This window comes from Triturus cristatus, chromosome 9 (genome assembly GCF_964204655.1).
Source record: "Triturus cristatus chromosome 9, aTriCri1.1, whole genome shotgun sequence".
Taxonomy (NCBI): Eukaryota; Metazoa; Chordata; class Amphibia; order Caudata; family Salamandridae; genus Triturus; species Triturus cristatus.
The window spans coordinates 390,573,810-390,594,583 of NC_140592.1; the positions used below are offsets into that span (position 1 = coordinate 390,573,810).

The 20,774-nt window shown below is 46.9% G+C and overlaps 1 protein-coding gene across 2 annotated transcripts in view; it reads right to left on the bottom strand.

Annotated features, from left to right (window-relative positions):
• The window catches only part of LOC146798014 (thymus-specific serine protease-like), a 151,039-nt gene that overhangs the window by 82,766 nt on the left and 47,499 nt on the right, over positions 1-20,774 (bottom strand). For both annotated transcript variants that reach the window (XR_014968588.1, XM_085625246.1), the window contains exons 6-8: positions 20,614-20,691; positions 1,811-1,858; positions 894-1,163 (exon numbers count right to left, since the gene is read on the bottom strand). Coding sequence is in view for 1 of the 2 variants with exons in the window: in XM_085625246.1 (XP_085481372.1) it covers positions 894-1,163; positions 1,811-1,858; positions 20,614-20,691 (396 nt within the window). In the remaining variant the exon portion in view is untranslated. The remainder of the gene's footprint in view (positions 1-893; positions 1,164-1,810; positions 1,859-20,613; positions 20,692-20,774) is intronic.

A 20,774-nucleotide genomic window follows, 5' to 3' on the forward strand; every position in this document is an offset into this window, starting at 1 on the left:
CCTTTTAAAAGCCCAATTAAATCACAGAAAAGATTATGGAATGCTTGGCCTTTAACAATACAGGTGAGACAAGCAAGTGAGTAATGTGGGGCACCTGCAAGGCAATAATCAGATGCTCATTCATAAAGGAGTCAGCTCGACTCAAAGGAACGACAGCAATAGAGCTTGAGATGTTGATGAGCAAACTGTGAGACCTGGAAGAAAGCATAAAGCCTATCCCTTCAAGAAACTTTGGAGGATTCCAATCATGGTAAGGAGACATTTCTGTACCCTAGAGAAGGAAAGGGACAATTATATTTTAGGTAACCATGAGGGAGGAAACTAAATTGACAACCCTTTTTAAACAATTCAACTAGGATGTGGACCGGCTGGACAACCCCATAATGAAAGAAAAATAATTAGGAGCGAATAAAAAGCCTAAAGTCCCAGGCAGTTTCTTTCACATAGTTTACAAAATACTTGTTCCCCAGTTGCTTCTGTTCATGACGGAGGACTTCACTGACTTTGGTCATAAACAGCAGGTTTGATTGGATTTGGGGGTTGGTGTTATCTGGAAAATTCAAAGCTATGGGAAATGACCGTCCAGCACTAATCATTCTGAGAAGAGAGGCAAAAAAGAGGATCGAAACGAAGACATTATGCTGCTCCTTTATTTTTACTCCACTAGCCACAAGTTATTGTTTCTGGATCCAAGCTCTTTGTAAGTTATTGTGCTCCATAATTCTAACTTCCGATAACTTAACACTATTATTGACCATTAGCCATTGCAGGTAGCTTCTGGGCCCTTGAGCATATTGTTGCTATACAGCTCATCTGCCCCCGTACTCTAACCTTTTCAATGACTTTGGATCTCCATAGCTGTTTCCAGACAGCTGTAGCCTGCACTTCCTTACCTGATTGATGACTATTAGTCTGCGGTAGCTGGTTCCAAGGGACTCATCTGTCATGGTGTTGCAGAGCTTCGAGATGTCGTTTCCAGGCATTTCCATATTGTATTGCACTACGCCCATGAAAATGTCTGCCAGATTACTGACAAACTCAATGTAATCATCACTACCCTTTAAGCTCTCGCAAGAACTGAAATCCTTTTCCAGTTGAGTGATGTTTGCAGTTTGCAGCATGTGGTCCACTGTATCAAACGCTTCAGCCACAGCATCCCTGCACTACATGGTTAAGAGAAACAAAGGAAACATAATTACCACCATTTAAGTCACAGCCACTGTTTTAACTTCACGAGTAGTATAGTGACAGTTGCTCTTAGATCCTATATGCTTAATAATGTGAAAATAACTATTAGAGATACTTTAATTTATGCTGTTGCACAAACCATAAAGATATAATCTTTGTGGTGTTTAAACGTCTGCTAAGCAAATGGCAGATATACTCCTAGATTAGGTTAATATCCTAATCCATTAAGAAATTATTGTGGAGCCAACTGCACTTTTGTTCAAGCTGAGTTTTTGCACTTTCTTTTTTCAAATGTGTTGTTTATCCCCACCCCTTACCTTCCCCCCTTTTGGCTATGTTTTTATTATTTATTTCATTCACTTTAGCTTCCCTTACTTTATATGCCACATAATGTGTTAAATTGTACATTTATGCATTTGCTATGTTTCACAAGTCATTTAATCCATACTAAACATCATGTTTTAATAAATCATATTCAAGCTGTACACCAATAAGATACTAAGGCTTGCAATTATCTTAGAAAGACGTAGAGTAAACAGTGTGTTTTAACAGAGCTAGTAGTAAGTTCAAGAAGGCCAGAGTTCTGATTAATCTTTTAAGAAGGCCGCATTTGGATTTTTACCTTGACAGATCCGCCGACTATGGAATCCGCTAAGCTCTCCGATACTACCTGCAAGCATGAAAAATAATTAACTTTTTTAAGACTAGGATTAAAAAAAAAACACGGACACACATCCAATAGCATGCATGCTGATAGTTCCACAGTGCTTCCTGCTCCCTTTGTGCCTCATGAGTGTTAGAGTGAGCCATGCGTCACTTCTATTCTCCATGCATGCATAATTTTCAACTGACTTCCTATTACTGGAACTTTTATTGCAGGCTAATGTTTAACTATTTTCCAACGGCTTAGCATCAGTGTTAGACCACAGACCACTTTCTTCTGTGCCTCAGAAAAATACAGCAATAACGAAGTGTTAGACCTGACCGCTTAGTATGGTTTCACCTCAACTTTTTGCCTGCTTCCCTACATTTTCTGAGCTCTTTTTTGCTGGCTTTAAGACTCTGTGCACTTTACCACTGCTGACCAGGGCTGAGTTGCTTGTGCTCTATCCCCTATGCCTACAAGTTACTTACCTTCGGTAACAATGTATCTGGTAGAGACTATTCTAGCCGCAGATTCCTTAAAGTAAAATTATCCCCAGGCGTGAGACTGGATCCGGAAGATTTTTGCCACAGCATCTCTGCACGCCGGGGGGCGGCACCACACAACTCCGCCCTGACATCCGCGGGCGTGACGTCAGCGAGGTCACATAAGTCCCACCCCGGCACGCTGACATCAGTTTTCTTCGGAGAACTTTTCCACGCCACAATGCAGAGCCATCACCAACAAAACTGTGAGAGTATGGGAACAGTGTGCAAAATGAGCAGTGAAACAGAAAGGAAAGAAGCGAATGGTGAGGAACAGCACCAGTAGGGACAGTGCCAAGCACTGCAGTACTGAAAGTCACGGAAGGGAAAGAGCAGAGCACCCTCTGAGAAGCAACCCTGCAAAGCGAAGGCGACATCCTCCTTGGAGGCAGAAGAACATGTGAAAAATGTCGTGGTAGACAACAGAAAATCTGCAACCCCAATCTCTAACAGTGAAGGACAACAAGCCCGGAACAGATGAAGAACGACAAATCACCCCAAGACAACACCAGCAAGGAGTGTCGCATCCCCGGTAAAGAGCTAAGGGCTGAGGCACAGCCAAGAGACCCCAACCCAGAGGACTGCAGAGGAGTCAGAAGGAGAAGAATATGAGAAGGCCCCACACTGGAAGAACCAAGGTGTAGGGATGCAGAAGTACACATGAACCTACCGTCCAATTACCAGAAAAGAAGGAGTGAAACAAATAAACAGAAAGAAGCATCCTGCCAGGGAGGAAGTGAAAGAGGTCACCCGCAGCACACCAAGCCACCCAGAGGGAGGCGAGTGCAGAAGACCAAGCAGAAGGGTCCTCGCAGAACGGGGAGGAAGGGTGGGCTGTGAAGGAATCTGTGGCTAGAATCGTCTCTACCAGATACATCCTTATCGAAGGTAAGTAACTTGTACATCTGATAGAGACTACTAGCCGCAGATTCCTTAACGTAGAATAGATACCCTAGCCATACCCAGAGGGGAGGAGGGTCTGCGAGAGAACCTCACCAGCCTGGAAGAACACAGGGCCCCAACAGGGGATGTGTCATGGGGACAGGAAGGACGGTCCAGCTCCCACCAAGCAGAAGGAAGCAGGAACAAGGAGAAGGGGAGGCCAGGATACCAAAAGCCTGGGTCCGCCAGACAACTCGGATGGACAGACGGCATCAAGCAAGTACCAAAGGAAGAAAAGAACCACCGCAAAATCCAAAGAGAAGAGGTGGAATGGAGGCAGAGCCCACCTCAGGAGAACACACACAAAGGGAAGGGGACAGCTGAACAGGTATCAGCCCGAGGCACGGGACAAGACAGGAACGACCCCACTGTTGATAGGCGCATACGTGAGAAGGAAGACACAGTCGCGCAAAACTCCAGCAAAGCAAGGGAAGGAACACACGGGTACACGCTGAGGCCCACGGAGGTGGACCATAACTATCAGGCGTGCACAGCAGGCAGCTGGTAAATACTATAAAGTAGTGTGCCAAGAACAAGCCAAGCGCAAGGGAACCCCAGATCAAGCCCCAGAGAAGGACCATCCCAGTGGCACAACCCGGCCCACGAAGAGAAGCGGGACTGGACATTAGATAAAGAGGAGAAGAACCCCCCCAAGAAGCAGCCAGGGTGGGGTATGCGGGGCGACGCAACCCCCGGGAAGCGAGAAATATGTATTACAGACCGAAAGACGTCAACCAGAACACAGGAGAACACCAGGAATATCCTAGCCCCCCTGGAACACAAGGCAGAGGACTAGGCCGAAATGTCAGATAATAAGGTGGAAACACCAAGACACGACGTCGTAGATGGCATGGCAAAAGGCGGTCTGGCGATCCAGAGGCTGAAGAGGGAAGGCAAAACGCACAGAAGCAGATATCCCACAGGAACAAAGGGCAAAATGCACGACAGGCAAGCCCTGTAGAAGAAGGATAGAAACACCACGGATACTGAGCAGGACAGAACCTGGAGCAGCGCAAGCTGCACTAAGGCGGAAGAAAAAAGAGAGACCGCACCAAACGATATACAGCGACGCCAGGAAACACGAGGAACCCGAGAAGGGATCCACACCCGCCCAGCTTAGGACAGAGCTATACAATAGCCAACAAGTACCCCACCTAGGGTATGACACGTCCCACAACAAAACAGGGGAACACCTCTTAGGGAAACCCGCAGCAGAGGTCAAGAACATAAAAGACCTGTGGGTATCACCACAGGCGGCTTACCAATCAGCCAAAAAGTACACAGAGGGTCCAACCTGAGGACCTATACGGGTTCACCAACAGTCAAAAAATCCCACACCACAAAAGTTGAAGGGCAGTACCAGCAGCCAAAAGTACAGAGGGGCCAACGTGAGGACCCCGATGGCAGTCCAAGCCATACACAGCACACAGACGGGCCAACCGAACACTAGGCCCAAAGAGAAAGGTGGGATAAACGCCTCCCATAAGACACCTGAGGACCGACAAGCTGAAGCTTACGGAGGGGGGAGGAGGACGGAGCCCCACAAGGAGTCGTTGAATAGCAGAGTCCGCGTGGGTGTTAAATAGAAGAATCCCATCAAAAGGCAGGTCAACAAGACGCTCCCGAATATTCTCCGGAAAGACACTATCCCGCAACCAAGCATGGCGGCGGAGGTCCACAGAACTCACCATTGCGCGAGCGAGAGAATCGGAGACATCCAAGGCCGAACGGAGAATAAATGCATCTAACTCCCAACCATCCAGCACATGGCACCGCAGATCAGCGTGGGCACCGTCGTGGGAGGTGAGACACAGAAGGGACTCCATGGAATCCCATAGGTCGGAGGTAGCCCTGGCCAACACACAAAGTGTGTTGAGCACGCGCAGAGCAGCACTAGTGGAAGCGAAGATGTTACGCCCCCAGGAGTCCAACCACTGGGCCTCCTGTGACGGAGGGAGCAACACTGAAGGCAAGAAAGGAAAAGCAGTCTGCAGGACGCGGGACCTGGGCAGATGGGTGGGAAAAAAGGTAGGCAGGATCGTACGGGGCAGGACGGTGGCGGTGGAGAAGCGGCTGGGGTACCGGATTCCCCGTAGCAGGACACCCCCAGGCCCCCAGAAGAGAGTTGTGGAGCGAAGCTTCAAATGGAAGCAACGGCTCCCCTCCACCAGAGCCCTGGTGGAGAAGCTCCAACAAGTGGTCTGTTGGGAGTGGAGCGACCGGGTTGCCCAATTGCAAAATGCCGGTGGCCGTGCAAATGGCCCAGACAAAGGCCACACTTGCCTCCGTAGGGCATCGTGGGGAAGACAGAAACTCTTCCATGGGTGAAGGCTGCAAACTAAGCTGCCCGTCCCCATGCCCTGCTGGAGGAAGAAACGGCCAGCCCCTGCAGGAGGGAAGACCCAAGGACGAGTGAGGGGCCCGAGGGGCTTTCGGAGAAGCCGGCGGGGCAATCACCTGCAAGGTGCGGAAGAGCGGGTCGGGGGACGTGGACGTGGAGACTGCGTGGAACTCGCCCTGGAAGCTGCCGAGGAAAAGGCAATGATGCGGCGTCCAATCTCCGGTGAAGAGGAGACAAGGAGACGACAATCCTCCGGAGAGGAACGGACATCCGGAGAAGAATCGACGATCCAACGTTGCCCTGGGCACCGGTGTGTCCTTGATCGGCGCCGAAGTGTCCACCAGGGGTGCCGAGTCGACCTCTACCACCACGTGCCTGAAAGGAGAAAGGGGCGTGGTCGGAGCCGAAGCGGCAAATGAACGGCGCCGAAAAGGCGCCGGCTCGACCTCCAACGAGGCAGCCGCCTGAGAAGAGGACCGAGAGGGACCCGGGGAGGTGCCTCAGGTCCCGGCCTCCACCCGCAGCGCCTCCAGGGCTGGGGAGAATAGCTGTCAGCGCCGGAAAGGCGCTGGCTCGGCCTCCGGTAAGACAGCCGCCTGCCCAGAGGACCGAGAGGAACTCGGGGACAAGCCCTGAGTCCTGGCGACACCACAAGGAACCCCGTGGGGTTTTGCGGCGAGGCAGGGACACGATGGGTCGCAGAGGGGAACCCCGTAGGGCTGTACCTCGACGACACCACACCTCCAACACCTGAAGCCGAACTCGTCGGCGCCGGGGGTGAAGCTGCCGGCGAGTACGCAGAAGGCCCTGTGTATGGCGAGGGTGCCGCAGGCAGTTCAGGGAGCAGAGGGGGGTCCAAAGAAGCCTGCAGAGCCACAGCGTAGGCCTTCATTTGGGCCCTTGTCTCCCCAATGCCAGTAAACGGCGGATAGGGTGGTGACGGGTGAGGGCACACGTCCCGAGAGGAACCTGCGCCCTCAGCAGAATGAGGACAGGACCTCGGTGGTAAGCTGCAGGACTTACCGGCATACGAGCGACGCCCATGGGGTCTCGATGAAGGACGATGCAGCCGGAATCGGCGGCTTCTGGACCCTTCCGAGGTAGGGGACAGACGCTGTGCCGATCTGGACAAGCGGGCCGAAAGCAATTTCATCCGGCGCTCCCATCGGGACTTCGGCTTGAAAGAAGAATCCGTAGAATCATGGTGCTTGCCAAAACACCACATACAAATAGGGCGAGGGTCCGTCGCCGACATCTGACGCGTATACGAAGCACACGTCTTGAAACCCGAAGGCACTGCACACTGTTCCCAACGCAAAGGCATTAAAAGAGGCCTGAAAACAGGCCAAGAGAACTCACTCTGGATCCGCGTTGCATGCGGAAAAGAAGGAAACTGACGTCAGTGCGCCGGGTTGGGACTTGTGACCTCGCTGACGTCACGGCCACATACGTCAGGGCGGAGTCGTGTGGTGCAGCCCCCCCGCACGCAGAGATGCTGTGGCAAAAATCTTCCGGATCCAGTCTCACGCCTGGGGATAATTCTACGTTAAGGAATCTGCAGCTAGTAGTCTCTATCAGATATGGAAATATTGGCTTAACCCCAATTGCCATATTTAATTTACTTATAAGTCCATAGTAAAGTGCACTATATGTCCAGGGCTTGTATATTAAATGCTACTAGTGGGCCTGCAGCACTCGTTGTGCTGCCTAGTTAAGTAGCCCTTTAACCATGGCTAAGGCCTGCCATTGCACAGCCTGAATGTGCAGCTACACTGCCATTTCGACCAGGCAAGATAAACCACTTGCCAGGCTTAAGCCGTCTCTTTTTATACATATACGTCACTCCTAAGGTAGGACCTGGACAAACCCAGAGAGCAGGGTGCAATGTATTGTAAAAGGCAGAGCATGTAATTTTAAAGTTTTACCTGCCCTGGTAGTGAAAAACTCCCAAATTTGTTTTTCACTACTGCAAGGACTATATCTCTCAAAGGTTAATATTAGGATTCCCAATTATGAAGAGATAGACTTTTCAAGTTTGGTGTCTCTGGACTCACACTTTAAAATCCCAACTTTTGGTGAAGACAGATTTTAAATTGCAAGCATGAAAATGCCACTTTTAGAAAGTTTACATTTTGTTACTTTAGCCGTTCTGTGCCTGCATCTGAATACACGTCTGGGGTGGGAGAAAGCTGGGCTTTGTACATTCACTTTAGAAACCTACACACAAAGGGAGTTTAGGTGTGATGTGATGGGCCAACCACATCCAGATGGGCCATCCTGGGCAGGATGAGCGGGAGGGGCTCACACATCTGAATAGGCTGTGACCTGTCCCCACACAAAGGGATGCCTACCCCCCTGTAGGGAATCTAGAGCCAAGGCAGGAAGGGAGGACCTCCTTGCATTTCAAAGACCTCTCTTTGAAGTCTCCTCCACTTCAAAGGCACAACTAGGTATACATACTGGACCTCTGCCACCGTGACTTCAGTACACTTCTGGACCTGTGACCACTCTGCTAGGAAGAAGAAATGCTGTGCTGTTGGAAGTACTGCCACTTTGCTGGACTCTTGCCTTGCTCTGCTCTTGCCATACAGATCTGCCCTGCTGGCTTTTGTTTTCCTGCCTGGGTAAGAAGGACTGGACCCGCATCATTTGAACCCAGGGTGACTCAAAGGGCTTGCCTCCTGTTTTAAGCCTTGGGGACATCAAAGACTTCAGCTCAACCTGCTACAGCACCTGGACGTTGCTTGCTAGAAGTGGTGCCAACCCAGTACTGGGCCCTTGGAAGTAGGTATAAAGTGCTGCTTCAACCAGAAACCAAGCATCCTCATTGGAACCGGTGCAACTTCGCCTTTCAATGAGTTGGAACAAGCACACCTTAGTCGTTGCATGGAGCAGACCCTGTGCATCGCCTTCGGAATGGACGCATTGCCTACTGCGTGGCTACACTCGACGCATTGCTTCGACTGCACTACGCATCTTCGTCGAGGACGACCTATCCTTGATCAAAATACTTTGGTTCAGCAGGCCCAACTGGGTCTCTGTATCCGCTACATCACGGTCGGTCTGAACTTTTCACTTTGCCCCAGTCTAGAGCTACCAGATATGCAATTTATGCACGTCCAAGCGCTACTTTGCATTTATTCTTTACAAATGTATTTCTCGACTTCTGCTTGTTGGATTTTTATCATTTTTGTTTTGTTTTATTAATAAAACCATCATCTATTTTTCAAACATGGTATGGAGTCTTTTTGTGGTGTTTTCACTATGTTATCGTTTGAAGTGTTGCAGAACTACTTTACACATTGCCCCTTAAATTAAGATTGATTGCCCTGTGCCAAGCTACAAGAGGGTGAGTATAGGATAATTTAGGGTGTGTTGTGACTTACTCTGAGTAGGACTGTGGTTCCTGCTTGGACAGGAGGCATACCTCTGCCAACCAGAAACCCAGTTTCTAACAAGAAGCATCTACAGTTAAAACTACTATTACAGTTACATCAGAGAGGTGATACAGAACCGCAGTTTTAGCCTAAGTCAAACAAACCTGCTGTGCCTAACCAGACAAAATTTCACCTAATTTTAATTTATCAATCTCTTGAAGAAACCCCCCCAAAAAAGGACCAGAAAACCCGACAGATATTCATGGAATGTAAAATAGGAAAAATATTGTTTAAGCGTTAGTCTATACAAATGTATCACAACCTCAATGCAACTGTAACTGAGTCCAAATCTTTGATACCACAGATTAAATAAAATGTGGACTGAATATTCCACTCAGAATAGGGGCACGTTAAGCTTCCGTAGAATAGTTACAGGCAGAGTACACCACTGCCTTTGTTAATTATCAACAAAGGCACATTATGGTGGGTAAGGAGGGTTATTTGCACTAGAATCCATGTTCAGAATCAGTGCTTCAGTTTTTGGATACACATTTGTAGGCATATGATGAAGGTAAATGTCAAGTCTGACAAGCTGAACTAAATCTTTGAGAGGGCCTGGTTCTGAGGTAGTCTCTAAAGGTACTACTCGATAGTAAATACCCAGGATCTTAAAGGCTATTCTCTGATGAAACAGAAGGTATAGCATCTGGCTGAAAACTAGGAGGAGCAAGGTATTTGGAAAGGTAAATTCCTCAAAAACAAGTCTGTTTGTTGAGTTTTGCTTGGCTTGGAAATTGGCACTCAACTTAATCAGGGGTTCTTATTGCCTGTAGATAGAAAAATATAGCACTGGTGACAAAACTACTGTTTTCAAACCATCTCCCTGGAAACGTTCCTCATTTAAATCAGCATAGAAAATTGTTGCATTCAACCAATTTGTTGAGTATTGCAAGAGAACAAAGGACTTCACAGTTAGAACCAGAGGGATCAGTTAGATAAAATTCAACAGTTTCTTCTCCCAGAGAGGCAAATTCATTAATAGCTTTTTACGGCTAGACACCAGTGACTGCTCAGTTTTTTAAGTGCTTGCCATCAAGCTCCTACCCATTTGATTTGCCAGAGCAAGGGACAGAGTTAAAATCCTATGTTTGAGCAATGCAGTCAGATCTGTTGGTTTTTCATCTAGAGCAAGTGTTCAACAATGGCGGCAAGAGGCATATAAAGAATGCTGTTGCTAAAGACAGGAGAAGTAGCTATACAAACTGGGTATGTAGCATGCTTAATTAAAAAAAAGTGCAAGAGCTAACGATTTTCTATGGATGGCACTGTACCACCGACACTGCTGGGGTCGCCAATTTCCGCCACTTATGCCACCCACATTCTTTGGTGCTAGCATAGACCCTTAACTGCCAGAAAGTGTAGCTTCTAAAGTTAATACAATTGGTGTAATACCTAGCACAATTAGGATGGTGCAAGTCTGAAAAGGTACAGTAAGTCTAACTTTTTTTAAGCAGCCCAGAAGGTATCACTCTCTCACGTCCCCCAGCTAGACAACTTTGAAAAGCAGACACAAGCAAGTGAATTTTTCAGCACATTTTCCTTAAGCTAGTCAAGGTGCTATATGACTCATCATTTATTAAAAGGCGTGTAAAATTTATGCCAGGGTACTGTTACAACGTTTGGAGGCCTGGTCTATTGATAATAATACCTTGACTCCCCTTCAGGCGGGTTTCAGGGCGAAAACCTCAACTATCGACCAACTATTCAGGTTACAAGTGATTTATTGGAAGCATGTGACCTTGGAAGGGGGTAGTCTTTTTCTAATATTTGTTTTTTTTAAATCAGCTTTCGACATGGTGGATAGAGAACAACTATGGTCCATTTTATCAACAATGGGGGTTCCATCTTACCTATGCCACCAGCTTAAAATCTTACACACTGGCACTTTTGCTAGAGTACGCTTCGGTAAACAAGGCCAGCTAACAGGAGCCTTCCCGATTGAGAAAGGTGTTAGGCAGGGCTGCGTCCTTGCTCCAACCCTATTTTCTCTTTTTCTCAACGGGCTTATCGAAGATCTCTTAGCTAAAAATGATGTAGACTCCCCCAAATTGGGCGCCCGAAGATTTCCCGCCTTAATGTTTGCGGATGACACGCTTCTGCTTTCAAAATCACCAATGGGGTTGCAGCGCGTGTTGGACCAATTCTCCAACTTTTGTTCCAAGAGAAACCTGGTGGTTAACATAAATAAGACTAAGTATATGGTTTTTAATGCAAAGACAGTTAATTGCCCCCATCCAATGATGGATGGCAAACCCCTTGAAAGGGTCTCAACCTTTGAATACCTGGGTCTGACCTTGAATGACAAAATGGGTTGGGGTCCTCAAGTGGCTAAGGCCAACTTAAGATTAACTCAAGCAGTAGGAGGTATCCTGAAAGTTCAGAAGAGTTGTTCTCTTAAACTTATTAGTCCCCCACTTGAAATCTTTAAAGTGCAAGCTAGGGCTTCTTCGCTCTATGGGGCAGAACTTTGGGGTCATACATCAGTAAGTAACTTATCCATAACTGAAAATAATTTTATAAGACAACTATTGGATCTTCCAAAAAGCACTCCTTTAATCCCGCTAAGACTTGACTTTAATGTCTGTCCAATTGTTGACGCTATCACTACTCGACCGTTACTCTATTGGAAGCGTCTTTGGAGCACTCCCGAGCTGGTGACCTATAAGGAGGAGCTTTAAGTTGTCATGGCTCTAACTGGTTCTGGTGGGATTCCTTGGCTAGCATTCGTCAAACATTTACTTGCATTGACTGGTCTTGAGGAACTCTGGTTCACCCCTGAAGTTTCCTGCCCAGTTATTTCTAAGAAAGCAGTGGCGAGTGCTGTCAAGCAAATGAACTTAAGGAATCTCTTTCGCTTAGTAAAATCCTCAAGCTTAACAGATGCTTTTTTGGATGTAAAGTCCGTTTATAGCTTTGAGCCTGCGATTGATTTAATCCAACCAACATTAGCAAAAAAGCTTTATTTACAGTTCAGATATGGCACTTTGCCCCTTTTAAATTTTTCTGATAGGTGGAAGGGGGGACTAGTACGCCCCTGTCCAGGTTGCCTCATTGAGGATGAAACCCCAGTTCATGTTATCCTATTCTGTCCCGCTTACGCTTACATTAGGAAGATATGGATAATTCAGCTGTGCAAGAACCTGGGGACAAATCACTATTTGGCTTTTTTAGGATACTAAAAACAGATACTGACCCCCTAATTGTCTGTGCAGTAACTAAGTTTCTACATTCAATGTGGATTGCACGAAGGAACTTGATCAATAATGCTGTTTTGATCTAAGATTAAGCAAGATGAATTCTGAGAGACCATAATATTTTAATTTTTATGAATATCATTGTTATGTTAATTTTAAATTTCGGATTGATTTAAATTTTTAAAGGGACAAATGTCTAACAACCATGCAATTATCAGAGGTTATATGTATGAAATGGATTGTTTGTTTTGTTAACTCTCTATTTTTTATGTGCTTTTATGGTAAATTCAACCGAAATAAAGCTTAAATGAATGAATGAATGAAAAGGCGTGTAGTCTTTTGTCAATTCATTTTTTCCAATTGACACCTTCCAAGTAGTTTGAGCATCTGCGAAGGAAGATAAAGGAAGAACAATAAACAATACCAATCTCTCACTTGCATGCCTTAGAGACCAATGTGTGCAGGATTAGAGAGCAGATGGATTACAAAATGCTCACATGCTCAGGCCCCTTATAACAGTAACAATATAATAGATTTTCCGATATGGATGATCAAATGCCTTCAAACAAATAATGAAATAACAGTTCTCGCAGTAAGTGGTATCAAGCACCAAGATCGGCAGTTAGCCTTCCAAACTCTATCAATTGTCCCATTAAAAATAAAGCTGAAGTGTAATTCTGATTGCAATAAGTTTGTCTGCTATGTCAGTTTTGATAAGTGACATGGAATAAGGTGAGATCTATACATTTTTCTATGGTACTAAACCATCAGTACGTTTTCTGGACTTTTGTTGTTGTTACCTTTTCCAAGAAATAGTTGTCAAAGATGTAAGGTATATAGTAGCCTGAAAAAAGACCCGGGCCCCTTCAAAGATCTCTACTTGACTTGTCCAACTGTCCGATGTCAAGTTTGAGTAGTTAATTCACTCATTTCACTTTTCACTCTGGGACTAATTAAATTCTCAGTAAAATCCCATACATATTTCTGTCAAATACAGTTCCACTCAAAATGGCAAATAAAAGCCAAGCAAAACTACTAAAAGAGAACTATCACACAAGAATACAGAAAACGTATCTCTCCGAGTAAGTAGTGCCAACAGGACTGTTTTTCTGGTGGACATGCTGGTTGAGCTGCTCAGGTGTGGGTGCATGGCCAACAGTCATTGCATCACTGATTTCACAGCCTGGCGGCCCGCCAGCAGTCCTATGCCAGTCTGAACCAATCCACCTGGAAGCGCATAGTCTTCAAAAGGCGGAGGAGGTGCTGTGCCGTTCATAATGTGTGGGTTGTGGTGGACGGGTGCACCTTTCGAGACCTTCTCATAGTCGCAGCTGCTGCACGTGCCCCACTGCATAGTCCAGACAGCGTGAGTCTGCGGCTACTGAAGGTTGAGGCAGATTGGGATTGTCCTGTGGATGGAGAACGTGTACATATGCTTCTCCCAGGATGCATAGCTCCCTCTACCCAGTAGAATCAAGCAACTTCTAATTAGCTAATTGGAAATACTGACGTGAGGTCCAAGAGCATCAGAGATGTTGGCTACAATTACCGAATGTGCATGAAATAGTGTCACAAGAGGACAGATATTAAAATTTCTATTTTTCTGACTTTTGCAGCAGAAAACCTCTTAAAAGCCAAGCAGACTGCAGCTACTTTCCCCAGTAATTAAATTACTTGGTTAAGAAAGACCTGTAATGTCATTAATTAGTGGAATGACTTAAATTTCAGGAAAATCTTGACTCAATAAAGGGTCCACCATCTAAAGTATAGTTGCTGCCCACAACCTTCAGTACTGATACGAGGTGCTTGGGAGCAGCCGAGTAGGCCTCTCTGTTATGTATCAAAAAGAGGTGTGTATTTAAATCTGTAAACCTAGCTGCCACTGCATTAGCCAATGGCTCCTCATACAGTTTGATGTGAAGGTTCTTTACCCATCTTTTCGTGTAATTAGGTTTATCCCAGGCCCTATCTTCTTTAGTGTAATGTGTAAAAGTAGTGCATAAATCCCACACAGAGCAACAACAGGGAGAATCAAACACATTCTAGATCTCTCTGCGGCCTCCGGCAACTCCTCATTCTAGGCCAATTCAAGATAAATATCCAGAGTCAATCCCAAGCAGCAGATAAACCCGGTGAATTTCTCTGCTTTGTGGTTGTTCAGGACACATACCTACATTTCCTAATAAGTGGGGGACAGTGGGCATTCACATGTATGCATCAGCACAGCAAGGAATATGCTACTTACCAGTATGCATCTGTTCTTGGCATGTAGAGCTGCAGAGCCACAGACTAAGGATAAGATCGCCATCTGGTGTTGGGCTCGGATGATTGCAGGTTGTTGTTGTCTTCGGAAGAAGTCTTTGGTCACGAGATAGGCGATTCCTCCTCTGGACAACAGTGCGCATGGGCATCCACTCCATCCTCAGATTGTTTTTCGCCATGATGGGAACTGATGGAGTGTATAAGAAATAAAGAGAAAGGATGTCCATGTGTAGTGTCTAATTAAGACAATGCTGGAACAGATAAAGGTCCCAGGGAGGCGGGTGGGCGTGTGTGGCTCTGCAGCTCTATATGCCAAGAACAGATGCATACTGGTAAGTAGCATATTTCGTTCGAGGCATATGAGCTGCAGATCACACACTAAGGATAGACTATATAGCAGTGTCTCCCCTAGCGGTGGTCACCTGTATCCGTTGCAGCAGTTTGGAATAGAGTTTTTAGGACAGCTTGGCCTACTGAAGCTTGTTGTTTGGATTGCACATCGACACAGTAGTGCTTAGTGAAGGTGTGTGTAGTAGACCATGTGGCTGCTTTGCAAATATCTTCTAAGGGGATGTTCCCTAAGAATGCCATAGAAGCCCCTATTTTACGCGTGGAGTGCGCCCTAGGGGGAACTGTAAGAGTACGTTTAGCTTTTTGGTAACATATTTGGATACATTTAACTATCCACCATGCTATACCTGATTTGGAAATAGGGTTGCCTTTATGTGGTGGAGCGAAAGCAACAAACAGTTGCTTGGTTTTTCGAAAGGGTTTGGTTCTATCGATGTAATAAAGCAAGGCTCTTTGAACATCTAAGGTATGAAGTGCCCTCTCAGCTACTGAGTCTGGATTAGGGAAAAAGACTTAGCAGTTCGACTGACTGGTTTAGATGGAAAGGGGAGATGACTTTAGGGAGGAATTTTGGGTTTGTCCTAAGAACCACTTTGTTACGATGTAGTCGTAGGAAGGGTTCTTCAAGAGTTAAGTCTTGTATTTCACTTACTCTTCGCAGGGATGTGATTGCGACAAGGAAAGCCACTTTCCATGTTAGGAACTGCAGTTCGCATTTGTGCATTGGTTCAAATGGGGGACCCATGAGTCTTGTTAGAACAATATTAAGGTTCCACACTGGGAAAGGTGGTAATCTTGCAGGAATAATTATTTTAAGACCTTCCATAAATGCTTTAATGGATGGTACCTTGAAGAGGGACAGGTGTTGTCTATTTTGCAAGTAGGCTGCTAATGCCGCTAGGTGTAGACGTATAGAGGAATACGCTAAATTGCATCTTTGCAAGTGTAGTAAATAGCAAATGATGTTTTGGATGGAAGCATCCAGTGGACGTATGTCATTGTTAGTGCAGTAAATGGCAAATCTTTTCCATTTTGCCGCATAACACGCCCTAGTAGTAGGTCTTCTGGCTTCTTTTATGATATTCATACAGTCTGCAGGAAGGTTGAGGTACTCGAACTCTAAGACTTCAGGAGCCAGATTGCCAAGTTCAGTGTTTGAGGATCTGGGTGTCTGATTTCTCCATGGTTCTGGATTAATAGAGCCGGGGAGAGATGCAATTTTTGATGTGGAACTAGAGATAGTTCCAGAAGTGTGGTGAACCAGGGTTGACGTGCCCAAGTGGGAGCTACTCGGATGAGTGTTAGCGACTGTTGTTTCAGTTTGCGTACCACAAATGGAATGAGTGGGAGAGGCGGAAAAGCGTACGCAAATCTGCCTAACCAGTTCATCCATATCGCATTGCCCTTTGACTGTGGGTGTGGAAACCTGGCGGCGAAGGTTGGGCATTTTGCGTTTTCTTGTGTGGCGAACAGGTCTATGTCTGGTTGTCCCCACTTTTGGAAGAATGGGAGTAGGACTTTGGGATGTAATTCCCATTCGTGTATTTGCTGTGTGTGGCGACTTAGGAGGTCGGCCACCTGGTTCTGAACCCCTGGGAGGTGTTCTGCTAACAGGTAGATGTTTTGGGGAATTGCCCATCTCCAGATTTGTTGTGCAAGTTGGGACAGTTGGAGAGAATGTGTCCCCCCCTGCTTCTATATGTAATACATTGTGGTCATGTTGTCCATGCGGATGAGGACAGTTCTGTTTTTTAGATGCACTTGGAAGGATTGGAGTGCTAGGAACACCGCCAGAAGTTCTAGGTGATTGATGTGGACCTGTTTTTGTTGAGTGGTCCACCTGCCCTGAGTGGTGTGTTGAATGAGGTGGGCTCCCCACCCTGTGAGAGATGCGTCGGTGGTCAGCACAATTTGTGGAAGAGGCTCTAAGAACGGCCGCCCTTTGGACAGGTTGATGGTGTTCCACCACTTCAGTGAACGAGGTGAGTGGCTGTCCACCAACACCAGATCGGTAAGTTGTCCGTGGGCCTGGTTCCACTGTTGTACTAGACATTCCTGTAAGGGACGCATTTGAAGGCGTGCGTGGGGTACTATGGAGATGCATGACGCCATCATGCCTAAGAGTTGCATAAACACTCTTGCTGGAAGAGAGTGTTGGGTTTGAAATTTTTTGATGAGATTTTGTATGTTGGCTATCCTGGCTGTGCTGGGATAAGCTATGGCCTTGGATGTATCTATGGTGGCTCCCAGGTATTGATGTACATGGGAGGGTTGCAGTTGAGATTTGGGATAGTTGATGGTAAATCCCAAGTTGTGTAGGGTTTGAATAGTGCGGTGAGTGTGGAGAACGCATTTGTCGAAAGTATTGGCTTTTATGAGCCAATCGTCCAGATAGGGGAAGACATGGATTTCTTGTCTCCTGAGATATGCTGCCACAACTGCCAAGCATTTGGTGAATACCCTGGGTGCGGTTGTTACTCCGAATGGGAGAACTGTAAACTGATAGTGCTGACCGTCTACCACAAATCGTAGATACTTCCTGTGCGCGGGATGTATAGGGATGTGAAAATATGCGTCCTTGAGGTCTAATGTGGCAAGGAAGTTGCCTTGTTGAAGTAATGGAAGGACCTGCTGGAGAGTGATCATGTGGAAGTGATCTGATTGTATATACTGGTTTAGTAGTCTGAGGTCTAGTATGGGTCTTAAGGTCTTGTCCTTTTTGGGAATGAGGAAGTATAGAGAATATATTCCTGTGCACTGATGTTGGAGTGGAACTGGTTCTATTGCGTGTTTTTGAAGCAAAGACTGAATTTCCTGTTTGAGGAGTGTGAGGTGGTGAGACGACATGGGACGGTGTTTGGGTGGTATGTTTGGGGGGGTGTCTAGGAGTTCGAGGCAGTAGCCAGACTGGATAATTTGTCTTACCCACCTGTCTGTTGTGATGGAATTCCAGACAGGTAGGAACTGTTGAAGTCTTCCCCCGACCGGAGTGGAATGGTCTGGGGGGAGTGGGGGCAAGTCACTGTTTAGTGGCTGGAGAGGTGCGGGTGTTGGTGTTGCTCCGCCCTCGGCCCTTGGTATTGGTTCCCCTGTAACCTCCTCTAAAATATCCTCTGTTAGGGGATGTTGGACCTGATGTTTTGAAGATGGAAGAGGTGTCTGTTCCCACATTTTTGGAGGCCCCTCTATAAAAGGAGCGACGAAAGGAGCCTCTGGCTTGAGGAGACTGTAATGCTCCCATTGATTTGGCAGTCTCATTATCCTTCTTCATTTTTTCTAATGCAGTATCTACTGCGGGTCCGAATAGTTGCTCCTGATTAAAGGGTTGAGCAAGAATGGTTGTTTGTACTTACGGCTTAAAGCTGGAAATGCGGAGCCATGCGTGGCGTCTAAGTAATACGCATGTGTTGACTGCCCTAGAGGCGGTGTCCGCTGCGTCTAATGCACATTTGATTGAGGCATTTGATATTAGTTTGCCCTCTTGGATGAGGTCATTGGCCTGGGATTTGTATTGATCAGGCAGGTGTTGCAAAAGGTCCTCTAGTTGATAATAATGAGACCTATCATAGCGAGCCAATAGGGCTTGTGTATTGGCAATACGCCAGTGGTTAGCAGCTTGTGCGGCAACCCTTTTGCCGGAAGCCTCCAAGAGCTTAGACTCTTTGTCTGGGGGTGGTGTGTCTCCAGTTGTTTGGGAGTTCGCCCGCTTTCTGGCATTTGACACGACTAAAGAGTCTAAGGGGAGTTGCGCTTTGATGTACGCAGGATCCTGTGGGGCCGGTCAGTATTTATTTTCTATCAGGGGGTTAAGAACCCTGGCCCTAACAGGGTCTTTAAAAACCTCAGTGGCGTGCTTTATCACTCCTTTAATCATGGGCAGAATGTGAACGTTTTTTTGCGACTGCTCAAAGGTGTCAAGGAGAAAGTCTTCTTCAGGTGTGTCTGTGTGCATGGTGATGCCATGGAACAGTGCCGCCCTGTTTATGAGCTGACCAAACCCTAAATGGTAATCCGGAGGGGAGGGTTTGGAGGGGTATGGAGTGGGATCAGGCATGTGAGGCATAGGGTAAGCCCAGTCATCTATGGGTGCTGTGTCCGGGAGTGTAAAGGGATCATTAGGATCAGTAGGATCATTAAGGAAATCCGGGTCTCCCCCTCCCCCTAAATCATCATCATCCTGTGGAGGTGGTGTGTGAGAAGGAGATGGTATAGGAGAAGGAGGTGGGGGTGGGGGGGATGGGATGGGAGGTAATATAGGAGCGGAAGGACGTATGGGTAAAGTGACACAGTCCTTCTTCTTTAGAGGAGCTGGAGGAGGTGTTGTGTCCAGCTTCCTTTTCTTGTATGGCACAGCTGTGACAGGTCCGGTTTTAGGATTGATGTAAATTCTTTTTTGCGTTGGATCTGGGCGAAAAAGTTCCTCAGTGTCCAAAGGTGGCTTTGGCGCCGACTTTTTGGGTTCCGATCTTGATTTTGTGAGATCGGCAGATTCTTTGTGGACTTTTTTCGACACCGAGGATGTTTTTGGTGCCGAAGAACTTTTCGGTCCCGGCGGAGACTTTAGTGCCGAAGAACGTTTCGGTGCCGGTGGAGACGTCGGTGCCGAGTGACGTTTTGGTGCCGATTTCGGCGTCGGAGCCTGCTTCGGTGCCGAAGGTATTGTAGGCACAATAATATGAGGTTTGCTCGAGCCCGAGCCACCTGCAGGCTTATTTTTCTTCGGAGCCGGGCCCAGGGGCGGGGCTTCTGAAGATGATTTTGGGTCGCGACTGGGCCCAGCTGGCAGAGCCTTGACCAATGTCTTTTTTGGTGGGGTTGGGGTAGGGGAGCTGGTACTCACACGCTGCCCCGGATCAGAATCGTCGGCCTCGGACACGATCTGGAGGTCTTCGGAATCGTCGTCAGGGACATCCTGGGCAAAGATGTCCTCTGGTTCTGGAGCCGGTTTGGCCATGATATGGCGTCGAGCTCTTTGGTCCCGGATGGTTTTCTTCGAACGGAATGCAGCGCAGGCTGGACAGCTGGATTCGTTGTGGTCCGGCGAGAGGCACAGATTACAGACCTCATGGTGATCACTGTGGGGGAACTTTGCTCCACATTGGGGGCATTTTTTAAAGGGTGTCCTTTCCATCAGCCGTGTCCGGAGCCGGTCCGATGGGATTTCGACGTCGAGTTGTAAATTTTGGAGAGTTGTTGTGATTGCTAGAAGTTTTCTGCTGGAGCGGAAAAAAGTTCATCCGAACCCAATGGCGGAAAAAAAAAATCTGAGGATGGAGTGGATGCCCATGCGCACTGTTGTCCAGAGGAGGAGTCACCTATCTCGTGACCAAAGACTTCTTCCGAAGACAACAACAACCTGCAATCATCCGAGCCCAACACCAGATGGCGATCTTATCCTTAGTGTGTGATCTGCAGCTCATATGCCTCGAACACCTGATTACACAAGCCCTCAGTATGCAATTAACATTGTGTCTCTCATAGGTTTACCACACTACACACACCTCTGCATCACACATCGTTATCAAATTAGGGTTCCTCAGCGGATCACCTTTACCAGTATGCAGTGATATATTTTACAAAAGTAACAGCTTCACACTTTGTAAGTGCCCTTTATTTAAAGCCAGGTCACAGTCATGTATTTTTGGTGATTGACAAGCAAAAGACATGATGATACACTCCAACGCTCGAAAAGAAATCTAAACACTTTTACCTTGTTATAACCAATGAAGTCCAGCTGCGCCCTCACTGGGGCTGAAGATGACACTGCAGCATACACAAGATGGGGAAACTAAAGAGAAAGGGACACACATGTCAGATTAGGGCATACGCGAGCCCACTCCAGTGAAGCCATGAGGTGTGATTTCTATTTTC